This window comes from Camelus dromedarius, chromosome 1 (assembly GCF_036321535.1).
Source record: "Camelus dromedarius isolate mCamDro1 chromosome 1, mCamDro1.pat, whole genome shotgun sequence".
NCBI classification, from domain to species: Eukaryota; Metazoa; Chordata; class Mammalia; order Artiodactyla; family Camelidae; genus Camelus; species Camelus dromedarius.
The window spans coordinates 80,403,328-80,426,588 of NC_087436.1; the positions used below are offsets into that span (position 1 = coordinate 80,403,328).

Sequence of the window (23,261 nt, forward strand, 5' to 3'; positions counted from 1 at the left end):
TTGGCTTTTCTGTCTGGTCCAAATGTTCTCATTTTCTGTTTATCTTGATAGAATTCCTTGAAGTAGACTATACTTAGAGATGTTCAAGTTCTTTTTTATAGGAAGTATCCCCATTCCTAGCACAGGGCAGCGCATGACCTTGGACGTGGCACTTCATCATTTTAAGCCTGTACTTCACAAGACTGAAGTAGAGAACTCTATCCCCTCCGTTAATCTGCCAGTAAAAGTGTGCAGAGAGTAAATGAAGTGCTACCAGCCCAAGGGGGTTCAAGCACTGTTACTAGACTTTGACAAGACCCTCAGGAATGCTGACCAGCTCTCTCAGCAACTGAGGGCACAGAGACCACCGGCAGGGCCGCGCCCTGTGAGACAGCTCTTCCTTGCTGGGCCTCCTCTGTCATCATCAACCACTGTTGGGCTGGGTTTTTCAAATAAAGCCTCCATCCAACATTTGATAGCAATGGGTAATTTAAAGAATTACCTACATTTAAGCAATACTTGGAAAACTAAACATTACGAAGAACAGATGTGTGCCCGGTACGTACAGAGATGCTGACTGCCAGAAATTACTAGATCACCACTTTAGAGAGCGGGCTTCTCAAGCACAGACCCGCAAGACAGAATCCTCTGCCAGCCTCACAGAACTTCCCATAAGAGACGGCTGGCAACAACATTCTGGCCACCTCATCTGGAATCAGACCTCCCAGGAGGAAAGTTTAAGACATTAGTCTGAGAAAAAAATGAATGATTATAATAACGTTTCTTACTGAACACTTATATTGCCAGACTTTACACCTGGTGCTTTACAAACCTCATACATGATTTCATTTAATTCTCTCAACACCTTCGACAGTGGGGGGTGTGTGTGTGTGTGTGTAATTACCTGCATCTTACAGATGATGAAGAAACTGAAGCTCAGAGAGGGTGAGAAACATACCTGAGATAATAAAATGGACACAGCCCAGGGAGCATTTGGTCAGAGGAAGTCCAAGGCCACGTCCTTTCTAATAAGCTAACGCCCCTCAGTGACTGGCTCAGAAACGATGACACACAAACACACTCTGTTTTCTGTGAAGGCCTCTCCCTAGTGAGGCCATGTGAGCATTAGAGAGTACTGCCCACGGGAACTCTCCTGCCGTCTGCCGTGGAAAGTGAGCACCGCACGTGCACGGTGGGACCCCAGGGCACGACAGAGACGGCATCCGAGTCAGTGATGGTGGGACAGCGGGCTTTTCACACAGGGGAGCATAAGAGATTCCTGCCCCACGTCACACCCCCAAATAAATTCCAAATGCATTTGGACCTAAAGACCTAAACGTGAAAAACAAAACTTTGAAACTTCCGAAAGAAAGTAAACAAGGCCATCTTCATGACCTCAGCACAGGGAAAGATTTTAAGACAGAAAAAAGCAAAAATCATTCACTTGAGTACAACAAAATTTAAAACTTGTGTGACACAAAAAACATGCATAAAGTTAAAACACAAGCCACAGACTGGCAGAAGATATCTGTAAGACATCTAACAGACAAAGGCTGAGAGTCCACGATACGCAAATAACACCTCGAGTAGGTGGAGAAAAACAGAAGGGCAGACTCAGAGGAAAACAGGCCAAGTCACCCAAGAGGAAACTCAAATTGGCAATAAGCATATGAAAAGATGTTCAGACTCAGGAGCACTGGAGTTCAAACAACAACCTCGTGGCCTGCCTTCAGCCCGGTGCAGGTGGAGAAGGTTGGCAAATACCACGCAGGAGGAAGAACTGGGAGAACCACACACCCTGCTGGAGGCAGAGTAAATCAGCACGGATGTTTTGGGGAGTCATTTGGCAACATCTAGCTAAGCTCAACAGTGTGTCTACGATCTGTCGATTCCCTTCCAGGGTATCTCCTCTAAGGAAGCTCCAGCTTGTGTATTAAGAGGGCACTTACAAGGGTGTGCACTGCAGCACTGTTTACAGTACTGACAGAATGAAAAAATCCCTTAAGAGCCCATGAAAAGAAAGGAGATAAATTTTGATGTATTTGTATAAAAGATATATGACAGCAGTCAAAATAAAACTTAGAATGATAGTTATTTACGTGAATGGATTTCAAAAAGAACATTGAGTAAAAAAAGCAAGTTACAAAGGGTACAGATGGTATGCTGTATTTATGTAAACTGAAAACACAACAAACAATAATATAGTGTTGTCTATGAATAAGATGTATGCAGTCAAAGCACAAAAATATGGAGAAGAGGGTGTGACTGGTGTGCGTGAAGAGAGGACTTAAAGTGAATCTGTAATGTTTTACATGCAAATATGGGAAAACATGAGCACCTTCCCACTGTGAGTCAGGGTGTCCAGGTGTCTGTGATGGCTGCCTCTGTCTTTTCTGGTATGACAGAGATACTTTGCAATGGTAATAAAAGAAAAATGAGAAAGTGAAGCTGGTTTAAGTGACACAGCCCACTGGAGTGGGGTCCAAACAGCAACTCAGACTCTGTGTGCCGGGCAAAGGGAACATTTGAGCGCTTAGCCCAAGACAGACAGACTGTGCCTCATCTTACTTCTGGCAGAAGAGCTGACCGCAGTTCCTGCAATGGTGCCGCCTTTCTGTGAGGGAAAACCGCACCGAGCAGCCCGAACAGCTGTCCCCTCCTTCATCCTTCACCCAGTGGTCGGCAGCGGAGCGGCCGGGCTGGTCACTCACGGACCAGCTGAAGACTCGGCCTCGGCTGTCGCCCACGAGGATCCTGCTGTGATCCCTGCAGGAGACAGGACGCAGAGTCACCGCGGGGAAGGCCTCGGCACCGCCTCGGCTGGAGAGCCTGCTGTGACGCAGGCTGCCCGCAGGCCAGGGCGCTGCGGTGGGGGCAAAGGGGCAAGAGCAGAACTGAGCCCGGTTTACTCTTCCGTCTCCCCTCTCCTTGGATCAAACCTTGCTGGACCTTCGAAGAACACAGAAGGCAGAGCTTTTTGTTTTTTAAATTCGGAACTGGAATCCACACACTGCCAGGCTGCTGCTTCTGATCGTCTGTTGGAGCCACGTGTGACGATGCGGGTGAAACCTGTGCTCCCCAGAGATTGCCTGGAGGGTGGGGCCCGGGCTGGGCAAGGAGCCAGTGGGAAGAGTGGTGGGAAGAGGTCTGACACTTACTTGGAGACGCCCAGGGCGGTGATTTCCGCTGGGTGCGCGTTGTCCTTCCGGTCAAAGGCAGTGTGCATCGTCAGCTTACTCCTGAACACCAGCTGCCGTTCCCACCGGTACCCTGGAGAGGAAGAGTGCGGGGAGTGACCTACTAGAGCGAAGGGAAACAACATTTGTGGGTGCAGCCCAACCTGGTGCCCTCAATGGCTGCGGTGCCCCCAACGCACAGTCTGGCAGCCTTTCTGGTGCCTCAGTTGAAGGCACAGTCTAGCCTGACGCTGGCCACGGGCCAGGTCAGAGATCGTCCCCTTCAAAGAGACACACACAGAGAAGGGGAACTCCTCAGGACAAGATACAACTTCTCCACCTGCTAGTTACCTGTGACTACATTTACTTATCTGTGATCTATAACTTGTCTATTTTCAGAGGTTTTCATGATTTGTGAACGAATGAAGTCTTTGGTTTGAGGTGTTTTTCTTTAAAAAAACAAAAAAACCCAAAAAAACACTCAACATATTGCAAACACCATTGCAGGGCAGAATCTCTTAAGGGCCTCCAGGTCCACTGCGCACAAGCAGCAGCTTGAGGCCCTCTCTGTGGGTGGCCCCCACAGCCCCTGCCTCAGTCCACCAACCCTCACGCCGCCCACAAGGAGCGAGAAGCAGACCCCGGACTTCAAGTTACCGGGCTTCAATCTGCTGTAGTTCCGCACTTCAATGGGGCTGGGGTGGGGGTGGGTAAGGGGGGCCTGCAGGTGGGCTCTGGTCTGGCCCTCGGAATAGTTCACAAAGATGAAGCCGTCCTTCTCATCGAGGCTGAGCTGGTCGGACCAGCGCCGGGAGTCGTCGGAGCCACTGTCGTTGTACAAGGTGGCCGTGGCTCGGCAGGAGGCCGCCCGGGGCCTGTGGCTGGTGCTGCTGGGCTGGCTGGGCGTGTCCCTGGGGTCCTGGCTGATGCTCTGCTCCTCGCCTTCAGAGTCGCTGCTGTCCTCGTCCTGGGCTTCCTGCCCTGGGTAGTATTGGGAGAATTAGGAAACACACACACATTACAGTTAGAGCCAGCTTTGTCCCATTGGTATTTTTCCTCTACTAGTTAAGACACAACAGACTTAGTATTTTAAGCTTAGTATAGTAAGAGAAAATAAATTGTCAGAATTTTCAGCTAGGTACTTTTAGCTAAACGGTAGAATTTCTGAGTTCAGAAAATGCGTTGGCCAAAATGCTCAGCTTGGCATTCATTCTTTCATAGTCTGGCCAAAACCTGCCTCTGTGAATTTTTCACTACCTACCTGCCTCCCATTCCCACCGCGGTTCAGCTGGATGCCGCGGACTCTGCTCTCCCCGCAGCCCTGCTCCTCCTTACAGCTGACTCTGCACACGCGGGCTGGCCCTGCCTAGACCTGTCTTCCCAGTCTCTGTGTCTTCCAATGTTGCCTGTCTTCCAAGGTATAGCATAAATGCTTCTGTCTCTAAAATCTTACCTCATTCCTGCAAAAGGAAGTAACCATCCCTCTGGACTCCCTCACATATTTGAAATTCTCACCCCAAACTATTACTTTTGGACATTCTTTCTATAAGGCAGTGAACAGCTGGAAAGGAGTCCCAAGCACGGTGTCTTCCATAGAGCAGTCAACAGAAATGACAACAACATAGATGAATGAACTATTGTTGAAAGTTTTAATTTTGTTTTTTGAGGGGGGAATAAAAGTTTATTATACTCAGAGGTCTCAAGACAGTCACTGCGGGCCACAGGGCATGGGGGTCACCTGGGAGAGAGTGCCAAGGGAGGGGACTCAAGCATGCAGGGGAGAAACAGAAGGACCCCTGGGCAAGTGCTTTTACTGGGAGTCAGGGTGGAGCACAACAAGAAAAGGTGCGAGGGGGTTTCACCGGCGCATCTGAATGGCACCGGGTCCCAGTCAGGAGGGCAGGAAGGAGAGCCAGTGGCAGGGGCCCACCTTCTCGCACCTGGTCGCACGGTTCAAGCCTGTCTACAGCCTGGCTACTGGTGAGTCATTCCTCCCTGCCCCAATCTGTGAGCTCGCCAGGCCCTGCCCTGCAAAGGGACTTATTACCAGGTGTGTTGAAAGCTGTGATTTAGAATTTTGTTTTTCTTCCTCATTCTATTGTTATTGTGCATTTCTTCATCTCAAAGCCCTGCAATAAAGTCTACTAGAGGGAATATTTATGAGAAATAAATATATGTAATTGGAAAAAAGAGCATGCACATGCATTTAAGTACCAGCCCACTACACCTTTTTTTTTTAGCAAGACTGATACATAATTTGCCTCCTTGCTACTCGCTAACATTAGTAGACTAGTTGACTAATTTCAGTGAATTTTTTTCACCTAATGGTTTATGATCATTAATTTTATAGTCTTCAAATAAGCTTCAAATAAAACGGCTTTGATTTCCAGTGAACCACCCGCTTGTCCCTGTCCCTTTCAGCAGGCCACTGCCCGCAAGTCCCACCACCTTGTCACCGTCCCAGGTCAACCCTCCCGTGGGCTGCTCTCTCCCTCTGCCACTTCTGCCAAACTCTGACCACAGTATGAATACGGGAGGAGGAAGAGGACATACATGTCCCTCCTCCCTGGACCTGACTTCGGTCTCTCTTATTCATCCCTGTCCCCTGTAGTTCACTCGAAAGCTCTGTTAAAGGAGGTACAAGTGGCCCACCTCTCGCTGGACTGCGTAACTCAGCATCCGACACACGTGGCTACTAGCTCCCAAATACCTACTGAACAGAACTGAATTTTTAGGTCCCCCAACACCCAGACGACTTTCTCAGCAGGGCTGCATTTGACTAGGTAGACATTTACGTGCATTAAGGTAGTACAAGCATTAAAATGCCCAGTCCGTCGGTTCTGGCAAAGACAGTAAAAACCACTTTTGGCTTCCTAGGACAGGTGGTTTATGCCTTTCTGATAATACACCTTTTCCCTTAGTAACTCCCTCACATCATCAAGCTTACGCTGAATCCTCAGGGCACAAACATTAACCACGAAGAGACAACCGAAAGGTTAAACTTAAAACCCTGGTCCTTTCTGTGAAGTGTCTTGTACCAAGTGTTCTAAATCGATGGAGGATGACTTCTTTCAGTAACTCAAAGCGGATCTTAGCCTGACTTTATGGCATTGCTTCCAATCATTCTGCACAAAAATAATCTATCTCCATATTTCACTGGAAAATTTTAAAGTGCTTCACATACAGCTGATAACAGATCACTTCTGTTTGAATGAATGCCCTTCCTGAGCAGGCCCAGGGCGTGGACTCTGGTTTGCCTCTGTGAAGAGTTTACCAGCCTAATGCCCCTGTGTCCCTCACACTGAGCTGTCTAAGTCACGGGTGGGACAGACGTGGGTCTGAGGTGTGGCCGTCTATCTAACACGGTGCCCTCCAGATCTACTTTTATTTTTCTGAACGGAAAGCCCAAGCGTCTGGTACTCCAGGGAGCTCATAACCATATTTATCATGGGATGCGGAAGCTGACCACAGGACACCACCACGCTGGGCGTTGCCTGGTGAACCAGAGGACTTGGCGTGCCTGCCCGGCTCCTTCAACACCAGGCAGGGCTCCTGCTTCTAACAGCAACGCCTAGCCTCAGCCTCTTGCTTGTGTTGTTTGATGTAAGTGTGTTCGTAATGACTTAAAAAAAAGAAAATTATGGAATTACTTTTTAGAAAGTATTAAATACCTATTTGGGCTTCTGGACAGTCTTCTTGCATTTCCAGGACTTCAACAGGCTCAGGAGCTGGTGTTTCAGGAACTTGCAAAAATTCCATTCTCCAAAACTGAATTCAAGTGAGTATGGAAATAAAAACCAGTTAAACAGATTACAAGAACAATTTATATGTTACTGGATGAAAATGGGATCTCAGGATTAAACAGATAATTTAATTTCTGTTATTTGTATATAGTTAGATTTCTCTCTATCTTGAAAACTGGCAGGGACTGCCTCCAAATAAACAGTTCCTCCCAAGCTGTGTTCCATGAGATGTTACTGGGTGTTTCACGGTGGAGGGGAAAGGACTGGGGCCAAATGCACTCGAAAATCATGGTTCAACTAAGCACACTTCTTTGTTTCCTACAAAAACCCCTGGGAGCCTCACACGTGCTGATATAGACTCCAGATCCCCAAGAAGGCACGCAGGGAGCAGGGCCCCGGGGGTATCTTGGCTGAGGGGCGCTTCGCCATGCCTGGCTGGTGGAGTAATCTGGGATGCTGCTCTGCAGGCAGCCGGCTCCGGGGTGGGCCTGTCCTCTGAGATGCAGGGTGTGGCATGGGTGTGGCATGGGTGTGGCATGGGTGTGGCACGGGTGTGGCCGATGGCCTCATTTTGCTCAGCAAGTGACTGATTACAAGGCAGAAACCAGCTGCTCTCTGCTTTTATAGAGTGCATTTAAAGAAGAAAGACACACAGAAAAGTCTCCCAAATGCCAGAACAGACTATAGAGGTAAACACTTTATGGATTCCATCTTAGGTAGAGGCCCAATGCATACAAAACTAAGAAAGGATAAACTGTTCAGATGATAAACTGTTCAGATGAAATCACCCAGGATTCTAGGCAGGGAATGAACGGATGACCTGAGGCCCTGGGAGCATCTTCTAGCTCTGGGATTCTCTGCAGAGAAGAGACAGCCCCTGTTTCCCCTAAGAAGCCACTTGACAGGATGAAAAGCCAGTACTTAAGCAGACGACATTTTTAACAATCCCAGTGTGACGTGGGAATCATGGTTAAGTGATTCTGTGTCAAGCTGTCAAGTGGTTAGTAGCACTAACAGGTACACTTAATGGGAAGAGAAGAGGCCAGTCACTGATGACCCCCATGTCTGGTAACACAATGCCCAAGCTTGGTCTGAATCAGAGTGAGAGTTCGCTAAACAGCACCTCGCTCTCCAGGTGCCCTCCAGGTGCCCCCCACCGTGGACAGCTTCACAAGTCCCAGGTGAGCAGCCGACTTACCCGGACCACGCCGTCCGAGTGTCCTGTGACTATGACGTTCTGCGTGTCCCACTCGTTCATCTCCGACACGCAGCAGCACACGATCTGCTGGCTCCTACCTGTGAATGTGTTCACACTCACGACAGGGTTCCCGTTGATGCTCCACACGTGGATGTACGTGCCAGCGCAGGACACAATGTCCCCCTGAGAGGAGAAAAGAAGAACTTCACTCACGCCAGGTTACACTCTAGTTTCAGAAGCAAACTGAACCCTTGGCCTAGCTCTCAGAAACCCTCTTGGTCCTTTGACCGGTGACTGGGTGATTTCTGACGCAGCATGGAATTCAGTGCTGGTTGACTTAATGAATACCCTGAACAGAGGCCTCTTTAGGAATTCGAGGTCGCGTGGATACTGCAGCCAAGGTGCCAGCAAATGGAGAGAGGCAGGAGCTCCTTGGCGCTCCCAGCTCACGCCCATGCACACTGCAGAGTCCGCTTTATTCCAGATCAAAGCGGTCTGTAACCCGAGGAGGTGATGAACTACTTCTTTTTCCTCCCACTGTTTACAAAACCTATTTATACCTTTTATTTAGAGGTACTTAATTTTATAAAATTTTATAAAATGAGCCCGATCATCAAAACCACAGGGTAGAAATCTTTCAGTCCATATACAGCTGTAACTCTCTTCAATAAATGAAGAGATGAAATCTTGATAACACTGCAATATCCTATTTAAAAATTTGTATTCACAGTAAGGGTCGGGGAATGAGGGGAAAAAAAAAAGAAAACTGGTATGTAGGTCATTTCTTGGCAAAATGAACACACTCTAAGCCTCCCTGAACTGATAATACAGGTTTTCATGAGTTCCGAAGATGGAAGAAAAACCAAGCTTTTCCTTCAAATTCTGCCCGGCTGGGCTCTACCCAGCCTGGTGAGAATACAATCCACTAGCACTAAAGGAATTAAGGTGCTTCCTGAAGCATGTACTGCGTGTTACTGTGGTGGACGCCCGGCACATTCCATCCAACCTTACAGCAATCTTGTGAGCTTAGCTGCTCTGAGCCTCTAAAGAGAGCATGAAAGTGAGATGCAAAAAGCTTAAATAACTTGCCTGATGTCACCGAGTAAAGACCTGAACCCAGCTCTCTCTGGCCCCAAAGCTTATACAACATCCCAAGCTGCCTGTCTCATCCCTGAGACAGCCCGGCTGTCACGATGCAAGGTGCTGACTTCAGAAATGACCTGGTGAATTCCAGTACAGCCAGGAGGCACATGAGAACCTACAGAAACTGGAATGCGGTCACCAAAAGCAGAGGGAAGCCAGACACTGAACAGCAGCGCCAACACAAGAGAGAAGGGAACGGGGAGGCCGGGGTGGCTGCCAAGACGGCCTGGGGCTTTTCCAGACCACTGTCCGTGCCGGTCTTGCTATCTGTTCTCTCCCTCGGCTCTTATTCTACCAAGGAGGCAAGAACCAAACCAAATCCCAAACAAAAATAATGCTTAGCAAACCACTGCCGTGCCTACCTCTGTACCAGCCGCTGCACCGCCTCTGATGGCAAGTGTCAGCAGCTGAGTTTTAATGAACGGCCCCAGTCTCTGCAGGAGACAGGAGGCAGCGCCACACGAGGCTTTCTTCACTTACCCCAGGGCACCTCAGCTAGAGGGCGCTGGAGCAAACCCCGTGGTTATGAGGGCTGAGAGTAAGACGGAGAATTAAAGGGCAGCTGAAAGGTAGCTGAGGCCCAAAATGCAAAGTGAAGTAAAGCAGCCTTGACAGTGGTGGCAGAAACATAGCAGGAATGGAAATCTTTCCACAAGTCACTAAGAGATTACAAAAGCATCTTAAAAGGGAAGAATCAAGTACGTCTGTAGTGTCTGCAGCAACAACTGCAATCCAATGGGTGTGTACTGGCTCAAATAACAGCTAACTATAAATAAAATTCTCAGGGTTTAAGTTAACAACAAACCCAAAACAAAGTGCTTGAAATAGCGCGACTAAGCCTTGGACTCATAGCCACGCAGCGGGGATCACAGCGCTTCTGTTGCACGGATATTTCCACACACCTCTTAGGTGTGTTGGCACGCCCAACCCAAGGTGCTGTTCGAAACACATTTTAAGCCTTTCAAATACAACAAAAGAAGAATCTGACTCTTTTAGCCCTCACGCACCCCACTCATTCCCAACTCTGATGACTCTTACTATGACGAGAGGATCAAAGTGCCGTTAACTAGAACTGAGTAACTTCCCTTTTCCTTTTTCTCTGAGTGACCACAAGGTATCTGACTAAAAGCGTAATAGTCAGCATCCCTCAAGGGGACAGCTGCCCATGGGTGACGGTGTGACGCGGTTAGAACTACCCTGTGTCATGCAGGACGATCCCGGCAGGGCTGAGGGTGACGGTGGGATCGGGTGTACAGAGCTAAGAAATGAGGAGGAGCAGGGTTATGGCGGATTTTGGTTTGCGTATGTGGGCTTCACCTACATATGAATCTGATCATTTGTCCCTTGGACACCGAGACCTCAGTCTTTCCACGTCTACCCTTAGCTCCCCATTTGCCAACACACCTTAGCAGTGACTGCCCTCCCCTCCGCCACCACAGGGGGGCCTGGTCTGCATGGGGGGGGGGCTCCTATTCTGATTCATTGTATTTATTTGTATTTTTGAGAAGAGATACTGTTCTCTGATAACTTTAGGGTCTGTTTTGAAAAGTTTTACAATAAGTATTGTCTTGTTTGGGTATCCAAATGTTACTCTTTTCACTTCATATAATAAATACTTTGAATATATTTCATAAAAACGTCAACACAATTTTAACAAGTCCCACAAATCTGCTTTTTAAAAAGCATATTCTAGAATGTTCTATTTTGACCCAAATACTTTTAAGTATGCTGCCATGATTGGATTCTAAGACAAAACTGCTCTCTGGGTTACAAAGTTTAATATTCATTTCCTTTTGCAAACAACATATAAGTCAAGTGGCTTTTAAAAATGAGCGCCCATCAACTTAGAAAACACATAGAGCCATTTTTTGTTTCTACTGGCCAGAGCTACTTTTTTTCTGACACATAAACCAAGTAGGCAATTTACTACTTACTGTTAATTCATTGATACAAAGAGCAGAAACGGGAGCCCGGTGGCCTCGGAGCTGGGTTAGGAACGACAGTTTGTTCAGGTCCCAAATGATGCAGGTTCGGTCACGGGACCCACTGACAATTATGTGATAGGCTAGTGATGCTGTGGCACAGGTGACAGTGTCCGTGTGGCCAAGTAAGGCCTAGGAGGAGAAGAGAAAAACCAGGCTGGTCACAGCGGAGCGGTCCTGGAGGGGCTCCGGGAGACGCGGACCCTAAGGGAAGGGCAGCGCCCGTGCTGGGAGCGAGGGCCCTGCGCAGTATATCTGCAGAGTCCTCACCCTCCTCCTGTGTCCCCGCCTCCTCCCATGGGGGGAGGAGGGGAGCCTGGAAGACCCGGGAGGCTCTAATCTCACTCTCTACCACCTCTTTCCTGGACTCGGGCCAGGATCTTAGAAGGAAGGGGGAGCGGCAACTGAAACCCGGCTTGGGTTTCTTCAGACTATTTCTATGTGGAGATGTATCAATCAGGGCCCCCAAAATACAGGATTTAAACCCGGAATCTATTTTTTTATGCCATCAACTCCTGTTAAGTCCATTCTGAGGAACAATTGGACAGATTTTTAAAAAATGTACAAAGTGTGAGAAATGCACTGTTGCAGTACGTGGTCCAAGAAAGATGAAGGGAGATGTGGGCCTGATGTGTGTGATGAGTCCGTTACTGAATCGGACACACCTGGACATGTGTCTGACAGGGACCCCTGCTTCAAACTAGCATGAGAACTTTTCTCTTTTGCTGGAATACAAAGAGAAACAGGATCCAGGGAAATGGCAATGTGGGAAAACAAGTATTTTTGAAGAAAAAGGTTCAGATTACTGTTAGGAATTCCTGAGTATTTACTATTTAATTAATGGGTTGTCAGCCTAAAATTCTGGTCATGCAGACATCCTTACTATAGATTTAGCAAACCCCAGAAGGCTCTTTTACGTAAGGAGTACTTTCTACCGAGGGGCACCTGTAGGCACACTAGCTTCAAAGCCCACTTTCTAAGGTGAAAAGACTGTCCGGACCAGCAAACTGCGCTGCCAACCTCGTGTCTGTTCACGTCGAGACCGTCTCTTATGGGGCTCCCTTTCAGACCCAGCAACCCAAGAAGTTTCTAGACTACACAGGTGGACACTGGTGTAAGTATGAGGCGTTCAGTTCTTCCCACAGATATTTAAAACACCACTGTTTGCTTGAGCCGGGCTTTAAACACAGAACTGAATTTATATCGTGGCTTTATCACTGTGACATGGGGATGTGTCTTAACCTCTAAGCCATGATTTTTTCAGGTGTAAATAGGGATGATGAGTACCCTGTAGAATTAACAGGACTGGAGTTTTACATTTTTTAACCCTCTAGCACTGTGACCTGAACATGCCAGGTGCTCAATAAGTAATAATGATAAAGAAATAATTTTATATATATATATAAATATTTTATATATATATATATATAAAAAAATGATAAATAATAAACGGCAGATATCATTGTTACACTACTTTTCAAATATGCATCATAAAAAAAAAACTAGATGTATACTCCATTAAACCTCTATGGTAAATCCACTTACAAATCAAATATTAAAAGATGATGGCTTAATTATAAAAGGATTCTTACTTTGATTAAAAATTTGTAATAGCAGATAACAAGTGATCAGAAATACTTGTTAATAAAATCACCAGTGGTTCTACTGAATACATTCATGAGTTTGTCATGTTCTTAAGAATACGATAAAGGAAACAGAAAAACTAAAGAACTTTTGATTTAATGCTCTAGATGAATGAAAGTAACTCAGAAAGGAAATGGGTATGAACCAAAACCAAACATAATTTGGTTTGCAAAAATTTAACCTACATATAACTTCTGAAAAATGTTTAATTACTTGGAGCTATTATAAAAAATATGACCTAAAGACAGCTTGCTTCAGATTTAAAAAAAGGACCAGTTTAGATCATTTTCAGAAATAGTATCTTCTGATTTCATTCCTTTATTTTAGACCCATTTCCAGCAAAAGAACATACATTTATTTGGTTTTGTCTATTATGTCTGAAACACCTTGGAATTATGGGCGTTTCCTGGTTTCTCTGGAATGCGGGCAACTGAGGTGCGTATGTTATGTCCATCTTCTGCACGTTCTGTTACCTGTTTGAGAGTGAGCGTCTTAGCCTTTTCCTTCGAGGTGCCCATCTCCCACACACACACAACTGTGCTTGTTCCGCCCGTGATGACCAGCTTGGGGTTGGGGCAGATTGCACAGAGAATCTGGCCCCACTCAGACAAACATTCATAAACAGTCACTGCCTGTAAGACAGAACAGATGTGAGACACACATGCCATCACCAAGCACTACAAGCTTCTGAAACACAGCGAGCATACTGAGTGGAGGAGAACCTCTATGTAGGTCCCTCACAGGCACATGTATGTGCTGGGCTGGCTTCAACTTAGCTACAGGCCCACCGAAGCTCTACTCTGAACTATTTATTCCCTACAGCCTCCTAACTACAGTTTCTGTTAAAAATATAAAAAAAAGGATTTTGCTCATAATGGGGGTCTCCAGTTTCTCCGGTCCTGGAAAATGATGTTCAGAGTGTGTGATGCTATGTCAGATGCAGGGGGTAATCTGGTAACAGGGTGTGTTTGTCGTAGCCAGTCAGAATGTGACAGGAAAGCACGAGGGCAGCTGATCAGTGAGAACGTGACTGAATAGAAGTGTGTTACACACTCGCACAGACCAGGCCCCTGGTGCGCTCAGGAGGGGACGTCAGAGGGCAAGCCCTGGGCACCAGAGGATCACTACATACTGCCTCTGCAAGAGATACTGATGGGGCTCAGAAAGGTAGCTGCTGCTTCTTGGGGGAAGGGGTGACAGGTTTGCTGACAGCCACTTGAGAGCACTGAAATGGCAAGCGGGCCAGATGATGACTCAAACGGAGGCTCCTCCCGTTGGCAGAAATGCTGACTACCTGGCTGGTAGCCCTCTTGGAGGGCTTCTCTGAACAGGAGGGAAACTGCTAGCCCCTCACACACAACTTTTCAAGAGAGGCTTTTCTGCAGGAAACATGACTTGTCCACTACCTTATCCTGACGCGACGCAGTGAAGCTCTCCCTCCCTCTGGGCTGTGGAGGAACAGCTGAGAAGCCCTTTGCTTAAGCTCTCCCCATCCCCATTAAGCAGGAAATCCAGACCAAGGAGGGGCAAGATTAAATGAGTGAGCAAGAAAGAATGCAAACCTTGTCTGACTCATAGGTTCCCAGCCTGCAGCTGAGGTCTGCGTAGCCCCAAGCGAAAGTTTTGTTCCAGGTTGGTGGGATAAGGACCTTATTCTGTTCTACTGCAAGGATGCCTTTATCTGTACACACTATTTGTCCCACAGGCTCTTTGAGTTCTATAAAAGACAAATCAACACATTAGAACAGTAACAGGGAAAACTAACTTCATCATCCCATAGGGGATGGTAAAGGGATCCCAAATATACAAATCAAGCACCCTGACACCTACATTAAGACAAAATGACCTTAGATTGTGGGCTTAGCTTTTGAGTTCTCCTCAGACCTGCTGGGCAGATGTCCACTCTGACCAGTGATTCGCTGGGCTTCCCTCCAGCCTTCCTGTCTCTGGACACTTGCTTGGGTTGGGCCCCTAGTACCCAGTCCTGCCTTCTTGACCCCTGGAGCTGTGCAGAGTGATCTGGGATGCTCCCCAGAATGCTGCACAGACTTGCAACCAATCCAGGTCTTCAGCACCTCCCAGGCCTAGACGTCCCACAGAGAGGCCACGATGCTCCCCGAGAAGCCGCACTCTGCCCCAACCTCAGCCGAGCACACCAGTGCTCCAAAACCCTCCCCAGGCAGTGGCTGGAGCTTGCACAGGGCAGAGTCTTTGTAATGAGGCAAATGACAAAGAGCTGGTAGCCAATCCAATTCACCAGACTTTGTTGCTCCAATTTTTGGATTTAAGTGACAACTTCAAGGCATTACAAAGCATTTTTTCATTCTAAGGAAAAAAAATCTATTTGGAAAAGTAATTTTAGATAACATACAATAACATTAGTTGAAAGATAGAGGCTTTTAGTTGGCATATTAAAAATGCTGTCCTCTTACTACTATTCCTAAGTTAGTAGAACGTGTGTAAATGAAGATGACAGAAGTTTTTCCACATGTGGAATATAAAGTTGAGCTGCAAGATTTGGTCTATTAGAGTCTTCACTATCTTAGCAGAGAGGAGAGACCTGTTTAGGTTTTTTAGATGCAAAATCCAACAGGCGAAAAAAAGAAGACAGAAAAGGGAAAGGAGAAAATTCAGCAAGTATTTGGTGATTTAGCACTTAGTACAAATCACACTGTTGCTGAAGAGCAAATTTGCTATTGCTAAACTAGGATTATTAAATAACCCCACAGAATCATGAATCAAACGCTTATTTAAAAGAAAAAAAAGCTTATTTCCTGCGATTTTACCTTTTACAGGGGTTAGAGAAGGTCTCAGGTTGTCTAGATGATGAAAAAAGATCTTGTCACTGGTGGATCCTGGTGGGACTGAGAGTCCTGCACTGTCTCCGTTGAGTCGGCTCCTCACTCGCTTTGGTGGATGAGGTTTCTTAAATAACTGGGGTGAGAGGAGGTGACATATTTTATAACAAAGGCTAACATTTAGTAGGCCCTTTTGTATGGCAGGTATTATGCTGTTATTTCACTTAAGCTTCACAACAACCATTAGGTATTATATTACCACAGTTAACATCTGAGGAAGAGAAATTTCAAGAGGCTCAGAAGGTTGCCACAATCTCACACCTTGGTAAGTGGGGACAGGACTATGATACTAAAGCCTGGGTTACCACCATGCTCTGTGCTACACTGATTTCATGATAATTTTTCAAAAGTTAATTAATCTACTCAAACTGCAATTGATTGACAACTATTTTCTAGGGATGTTTAAAATTAACCAATTCTTTATAGCCTGATACCACTCTGTGCTCCCGGGGGCAGGGGCCATTCCCTCTAACTGGGTTACTTCTGGCTCTAATGGGGCCCTTCTCTATGTGACATCATTTCTGTATCTTTTAGGCGCTACACATAGTGTGAACATTGTTGCCTTCTTTATACTTAGTGATGTTGTAGAGGGAAAAAGAAAAAGAGTATCTTTGGCATTTCCGTTCAGTGTTTCAATGTGTTTAAGATGATTTTTCAAATATTGTTGATCTTCAAAATAGGCAGTCATTTCTGTTGGAAAACTGGTGTTTGAGGAAGATAGCTGGAAAACCTTATACAAAATGAGATTTAAGATGACTACACCACCACCACACTTTGTGAATTTGACCTTCTGGATTCCCAGAAGGAAAAAATAGAAAAAATGCCTTGTATAGAGGAAGATATACATTTTAGGCCCTGAAACCTTTAAACATACAATTCTCATTTTATCTACGTACAGGGCATAGTGTCAGGATTCTGTTATTTCCTATAAATGTTAATAATGAGACAAGATTCTGAAGTTATATAAAAAGATCCACATACTTTAAAGCATGTTCATGAACATTTACTGAAGAACTTTATATTAAGACCCAAGGGCAGGGCAGGCTAGTGTTTATAAAGATGTATCAGTATGGTGACCACAGAGCTTAGATGATTCTAGGATGGTTATACTTGGACGTACTCTCTGTTAGTCCCTGGAATGTCCTAGAAATACATTATATCCAAACTCTGTCTCCTAGACTGTCTGCCTCTTAAACTCAAAAGTGGAGCAAAAATCCTGCCGCGGTGCATGTGTTGTGGTCAGAAGATTCGTTTCCACGAGGGTATGAAACATGGTTCCTGCACTTGTAACCCTCAAGAAAGCGAAAGGTTTAACCAAGGTTCTTCAGCTATCAGCTATGATTGGAGTTTGTCAACAAGCATTTCACTTTAAAAGTGAACATGGTTCCTGCACTGGGAGTCAGAATGCACTGTGAGCGGTGCAGTTTCGGGCTGTCCCGCTTTTCCACAAGGACTTGCCATTGTTCTGTGTTCCCAACTGTCAACTCTGGAACCTCAAAGTTGGCTAACCTACAAAAAGGGAGTCCAGGGGAGATGTCTGATACAGTAACAGAGAAGGATAGTTGGGGCCAAAATGCAGAAGCAGGGCACTTGGGAGAAAGATGGTGGTATGAATGGCTGGAATGGCATGCCTTCTGCAGTGTCCTGCAGTTTCTTCTGGTGCAGCCCACCCTACTGGTGGGGCCCTGGACAGTGGGCATGAAGGAAGGGATGAGGTTCCTTAACAGAGGTTTGCTCATTGCTGCAGGTGAGAGATCTACAGCACCTGGGTGCTGAGAGGCTGAGCTCTGGGTCCTCCTCTCCAGGTTCCAGATGGTGGCTGGAGCAGCCAGTGCAGGGCCGGTCCTAGGCGTTCCAATGGAATGCACTCTCACACCAAAGCACTGATCAGACCTGCACCCATAATCTAATCCAAACCACCACTATCTGTTCCCTGAACCACTATGACAGCTTCCTGCTCCTCAGTTGGCAGCTCTCCTATAGGACATGCATGTGTGACACTGTGGCCAGAATGATCTTTAATGTCTAACTATGACTCTGTATGACAACGCTTAAAGTCAGCATTGGTTTCCTACTGGCCTTGGCAGGAAAACCATCTTGGTGTGCACTGCTGGCCCCCATGGCTCTGTGTGCTTCCCTGACCGAGCTCTTCCTGTCCTCCGGCCATGTCTTGTGCAGGTATTGGAAAGCATGCCCTGCACTAGTCCGCGAGGGAAAATCCTCTTTGACCAACAAAATTTCTATTTATCTGGACTGTAAAAGGGAGGAGAAAGTAATAACCTGGGAACCTACTGAAAACTACTGAGTGATATTTATGGTTCTTAATTAGAAAGTTAGTCTAGACTTAATTATTATTGGTCATCTACCATTTGTATAAATATTATGGAGCTTGAAAAATGAAACAGAAGATTGATAAGAAAAACACATCCATACCTGTTTAGGGATCTGACCAAAGTTATTAATGAACCCTATGGTGGCTGTCTCCTTTAGTGGGTCATTTATGTTGTAGATATCCACTTGGCCCTCATAAAAAAGATGATGGAAGACATTTACAGCTTCTACTGCAGCAGGACCTTGCTGTTTATAGCCGAAGATTAAGTCAATCCACTCATGCAGATGGGCACTCACATAATCACATTCCAAAGCCTGTCATTTCAAAACACAGGTTCAGTCACTGGCTGACTTTTGTCACTTCTTTAGAAAGTAAAAGAATTGACCAGCAGTCAACAGGAACTAAACTAACTAAAAATCATATAAACAGAACATTAGTAACTTAGACACACAGGTGTTACATGGCTCAAGGTCCTCTCTTTGCACAGTGGTCAGTGACCCAGTGACGTCTCAGTCCAACTGCTAAGTGCACGTGCATTACCTCACGGTGCACTCTGATGAATTCTCGCGGGTCCCCTTTCGCCCAGGGAGGAAGGATGACATCTCCAAGCTTGGTGCCATTTTGTTTACAGCCTGTGTAATTGGATACATTAAAAAGAAAATGAAAGAATGAGACAAATCGTAACTTCACACTAAAGTAACAGAAACAGTGGGTTCGATTCATTACTAGGACTACACAATTTTACCAGCAGAAAGCACCCTCAGAGATCACCTACTCCGATGTTTCCCTAAGCCCGCTCCTTGGAGTGCTCCCTTGGGGAGATTTACTAAATGTCAGCAAAACTGAGGGGCCCTCACAGTCAAATGACTCCAAGAAATGCTAAGTTATGTGCAGTTAGACAGGTTTCTTTCCTGCAAGACTCCTCAGAGGCACTGCTCTTCTCCAGGAGGGATACGATACAACATTTCTGACATTTAATTGGCCACAGGACTTCTTCATGAAACATTTTATGGGGCTACTGTTTGGAGTTTGTAAAAACTGCTCAAATCAATTCAGTCCTCTTAAGACTTAAGATTTCATATGGAAATCATCAACAATTTCTCTAAAATGTTCACTTAGGCTGTTCCAGAATGCTTAACGCTTGGTGAGCAGTTAACCAACAATGAATCTCTCGTCCGGCTGTTTGGACAGAAGTCTGCCATTCGCACGGAAGAGGCAAAATACCCAAATCCTCAGCCATTTTCAGTCTGAACGCAGTCTTGGCTTAAGAGTAAAGTAAAGTGCCACAATCTCCTAAAAACATCCGCAGTACATGCAGTTTCCTTGTTTACGATCCCTAAGTTCTCGCGAGAGCTCTGCAGAACCCACACGTAAGTCGCTGCAAGGATGCTCATTAAAAACACAGTCTGGAACTATAACTTTTTGCTGTTGAATCATTTAACAGAAAAAACATTTGGAAAGACTAGGGGGCTACCTGGCATAAACAAAAACCTCAAGTTGATATAATTCATAAACAAGTTCTATTTATTGCACATAAAACTGCTATTTTAAGCCATAGCCAGATAATCTCTAAAATATTAAATAAATCATTTACTATGAAATCTATTGACAACAAAACACATTAAATGGGACTAGCATCTAAGGAAATGGATTTTTTTCTTCTTTTTTTGAAATAACATAAAAAACTTCAGCTTACAGAGTTTTCCTAGGTACAAATCAGATGATCATTGTAAAATATGACTTTATAAGTAATAATGTTGACTCACTAGCTTAACAGTGGTTGGTTAGATAAATAGCTGTATTTGAAATTTTCATAGAGAAGTATAATTGTTCAAATTTTAGAACACAAAGGCAGTTCCAAGTAGGGGCCAATAAAAACACTTCCCGAGAAGCAATCTTGTTTTCATCATTGTAATCTGATGGCTTATTTACAATGTGATATTAAGTGAGAGATAAAAAAAAATTACTTTACTGTTTAAAGGAATGTCTTGACTTGGTTGGAAAAATTACCATATAATTAAAAAAATGAAACAATCAAGTTATTACAGCTCTTCCCCCTTCTTTCACATCCTTACTCTACCCACCTTGAAATGCCCTCTGGGCCCAATTTTTTGATAGTAAGAAGGAAGTAATAATCCCCAGGGTACCTGAGATACAATCTACTTTTCAAAAATTAGCTCATAATCCCTAAATACTGTGTGATGTAATTTTATTTCATCAGCGCTATCTGCAATTTAAAAATGTCAATTAAAGGGAACAGTCTGTAGAAAACTCCTGGTCTGGTTCTGCTGCTGTGTAGTTAGTACTCCTCCGTCTATATCCAAGGGTGTAAAAAGAAGACCATTGGTGAATGTTACTCGTTCCAGAGTCAGGGGAAAAAACCTAAGTGCTCTTTCTTCTATATCATTTACTATCTTTTCTAGGTGGAGAGACAGTGTTTTGTTTGGTTTTCTTCATACTGAGGTAAAATTCATGCAACATAAAATTAACCATTTTAAAGTGAACAAATTCCATGGCATTTCAGTGCACAATATTGTCCATCCAGTCCTAAGATTTTTTCATTACAACCAAAAGAAATCTGAAGCCAATTAAGCAGCTGCTCCCCATTCTTTCAACCCCCTGAAACCAGTGATCCCTGGTAACCACCAATGTAAGTTCTGTCTCTAAGGACTGACCCATTCTGGACAGACCATGCAAATGGAACCATGTATTATGTCACCTTTTATGTCTGGCTTCTTTCACTTACTGTAGTGTTTTTGACATTCATTCACACTGTTGTGTTTATCACTGCTTCATATCTTTTTGTGGCTGAATAATATTCCATTATATGTATATTCCACAATTTGTTTATCCACTGATAGATATGTGGGCTGTTTCTACCACCTGGCTATCGTGAATGCTGCTGCTAAGAATGTGTACAAGTCTTTGTTTAGTTCCTATTTTTAGTTCTTTTGGACAATTACTGGAGTAGAATTAATTGGTCACATGGCAATTCAATGTTTCACTTTTTGAGGAACCACCAAACTGCTTCTCATAGTGCTGAACCACTTTGCATTCCGACCAGCAACATGTGAAGGTTCTACTCTCTCCACATCCTTACCAGCCCTTGTCATTTTCCATTTGTGTGGGGTGTTTTTTCATTATAGCCATTCTAGTGGATGTGAAGTGGCACCTCACTGTGGTTTTGATTTGCATTTCCCTAAGGACTAATGATGTTAAGCATCTTTTCATATGCTTATTGGCCATTTATTGGCCTCTTTGGAGAAATGTCTGTTAAGGTCCTTTTCCCCTTTAATTGGGTTGCTTATCTTACTGCTGTCGAGTTGTAGAGTTATTTATATTCTGAATACTAGATCCTCATAAGATATATCATTGGCAAATACTTTCTTTGATTTGTAGGTTTTCTTTTCAGTTTCTTTATAACACTCTTGGATGCAGAAGTTTTAAATTCTGATAAAGTCCAATTTATCTTTTTTTTTTTTGTTCCTTTTTCTTGTACTCTTGAAGGTCATGAAGATTTACCTCTATGTTTTCTTTTAAGAGTTTTATAGCTTTTGCTCTTATATGCAAAATAGTAGTTTTTAAAGTGTGTGATTTCAAGGGGAAAGATGATTTGTTATGAAGGTGAGCATGACAAAGACATAGGACCTTTCTCTAATCTACTTATTTAAAATTACATTATTTGGTTGGGTTCATAAGTAGTCTGGCTAGAACATTCCTGCAACATAGATTATTGTAATGGATTGAGTATTTCTGGAATATTAGGGGTATGTCTTTCTGCATCTCTCTGCATTTGTCTCTTTGAAAGTGGTATCCCCAGGAAGACAGTAGCATTCTCCAAAGGTGAATAATATATATAATATATAATAATATATATATAATAATATAAGTGAACATAATGAAACACTGATGTGTACCACATTCAAATGTTTTGTACATGTTTCATGGTTTTCCCGGTTCAGCATCTACTCTATTCCTTTGAGGAACTGCCACTCTCTCCAACTCAACGTCCTAAACTTGGGGTCTTCAGCTACTCAAGAGTGAGCTCCCAGCCCAATCAGAGGTAATGACTCAGTTTCAGGACTTGTGCTGGGGCTTAGGAGGGAGTCTCATTTACTTTCCCCTTTGGACCTGGAGCTATAATTTCAGAAGGTTTGAGCTGCCTGATGGACAATTAAATAAAAATTCTATTAAAAAGAAAAATCATTCAAATGTATTAGATATGAATATTCTCTGAATTTTCTGTTAACAACTTTTATGAGGTAGTACAGTAATAGCTTATATATTAAACTCTTTAATACAGTAAGATACAGGGCATGAAAAAAGTATGAAAACAGAATAATATCTGGCACAAATATTTTAAAATGAAACAATGGAATTCTGATATGTTGTTAAATAAATATTCAGAAACATAGGTCAGCAAACTGTGTTCCAAGAAACTGTAGCCAAAAAGTCAAATCTACTTCCTGTAACTGCTGGATAATATCAAGAGAGTGGAGTCCTGAGGAAATTTTTCTCCTTTTTATAAATGTTGATTTGGTTCTGTTTTTCTAGAAAATAGTACCCTAACAGGATGAAGAATAGGGATTTACTTAAAAGTTATTCTGCAATTCTAATTTTAAAACCTGCGAGCGTGTAAACTGAGAATGGCTCAGGCAATACCAAAGACGTGAATTATACATGAACAATCTGGATACGCCACTCTTGGCTATTAGTTTCAATCACATTAATTTTCAAGTAAAACTTCACCTCACCTTTGTTTTCAATGAAATAATGATATTCTGACCATTAGATGTAATCCGTGCCAAATTTAAAAATTTCCCCAAGACCCTACGTTTAAATCAGCTATTTTGGGGCATAAATCTGTTTTTCTTTGATATATTTACTCTCATACACCCTGTTGTAATTAATAGCAGCTGAAACCACAAGGAAATAGAAACTGAGCAGGAACCTGCAGGGTCTTCCCAAGGACGAGTCCCAGTCCCCCAACCCCATCCTATGTCCCCTGCCTCTTGTTTGCAAAAACACTTTAGCCTCTGAGGACTTTCCTGAGTTCTAAAGAGCAAATTTAATCAGAGAACTGAGAAAATGCAGAAACAAAGGAAAACAGTTAAGCAAGGCAAAATAATAATAGTTTAACCAGAAAACAAAGTCAAGGACCTTTAGTTCCTCCTCAAGGGCTATAGATAATACCTTAAGCCATACC

At 44.3% G+C, this 23,261-nt stretch overlaps 1 protein-coding gene across 6 annotated transcripts in view; it reads right to left on the bottom strand.

The window, feature by feature from the left end:
- Positions 1-23,261, bottom strand: part of WDFY3 (WD repeat and FYVE domain containing 3) — a 242,948-nt gene that overhangs the window by 3,830 nt on the left and 215,857 nt on the right. For 4 of the 6 annotated variants that reach the window (XM_064485992.1, XM_064485989.1, XM_064486001.1 and 1 more), the window contains 12 exons: positions 18,596-18,687; positions 18,157-18,369; positions 15,652-15,799; positions 14,428-14,582; positions 13,339-13,497; positions 11,174-11,353; positions 8,097-8,279; positions 6,827-6,923; positions 3,813-4,136; positions 3,138-3,249; positions 2,919-3,014; positions 2,548-2,745 (listed from right to left, as the gene is read on the bottom strand). In XM_064485992.1, the coding sequence (XP_064342062.1) occupies positions 2,548-2,745; positions 2,919-3,014; positions 3,138-3,249; positions 3,813-4,136; positions 6,827-6,923; positions 8,097-8,279; positions 11,174-11,353; positions 13,339-13,497; positions 14,428-14,582; positions 15,652-15,799; positions 18,157-18,369; positions 18,596-18,687 (1,957 nt within the window). The remainder of the gene's footprint in view (positions 1-2,547; positions 2,746-2,918; positions 3,015-3,137; positions 3,250-3,812; positions 4,137-6,826; positions 6,924-8,096; positions 8,280-11,173; positions 11,354-13,338; positions 13,498-14,427; positions 14,583-15,651; positions 15,800-18,156; positions 18,370-18,595; positions 18,688-23,261) is intronic. The other 2 variants (XM_031433246.2, XM_031433234.2) reach the window with 1 other exon arrangement.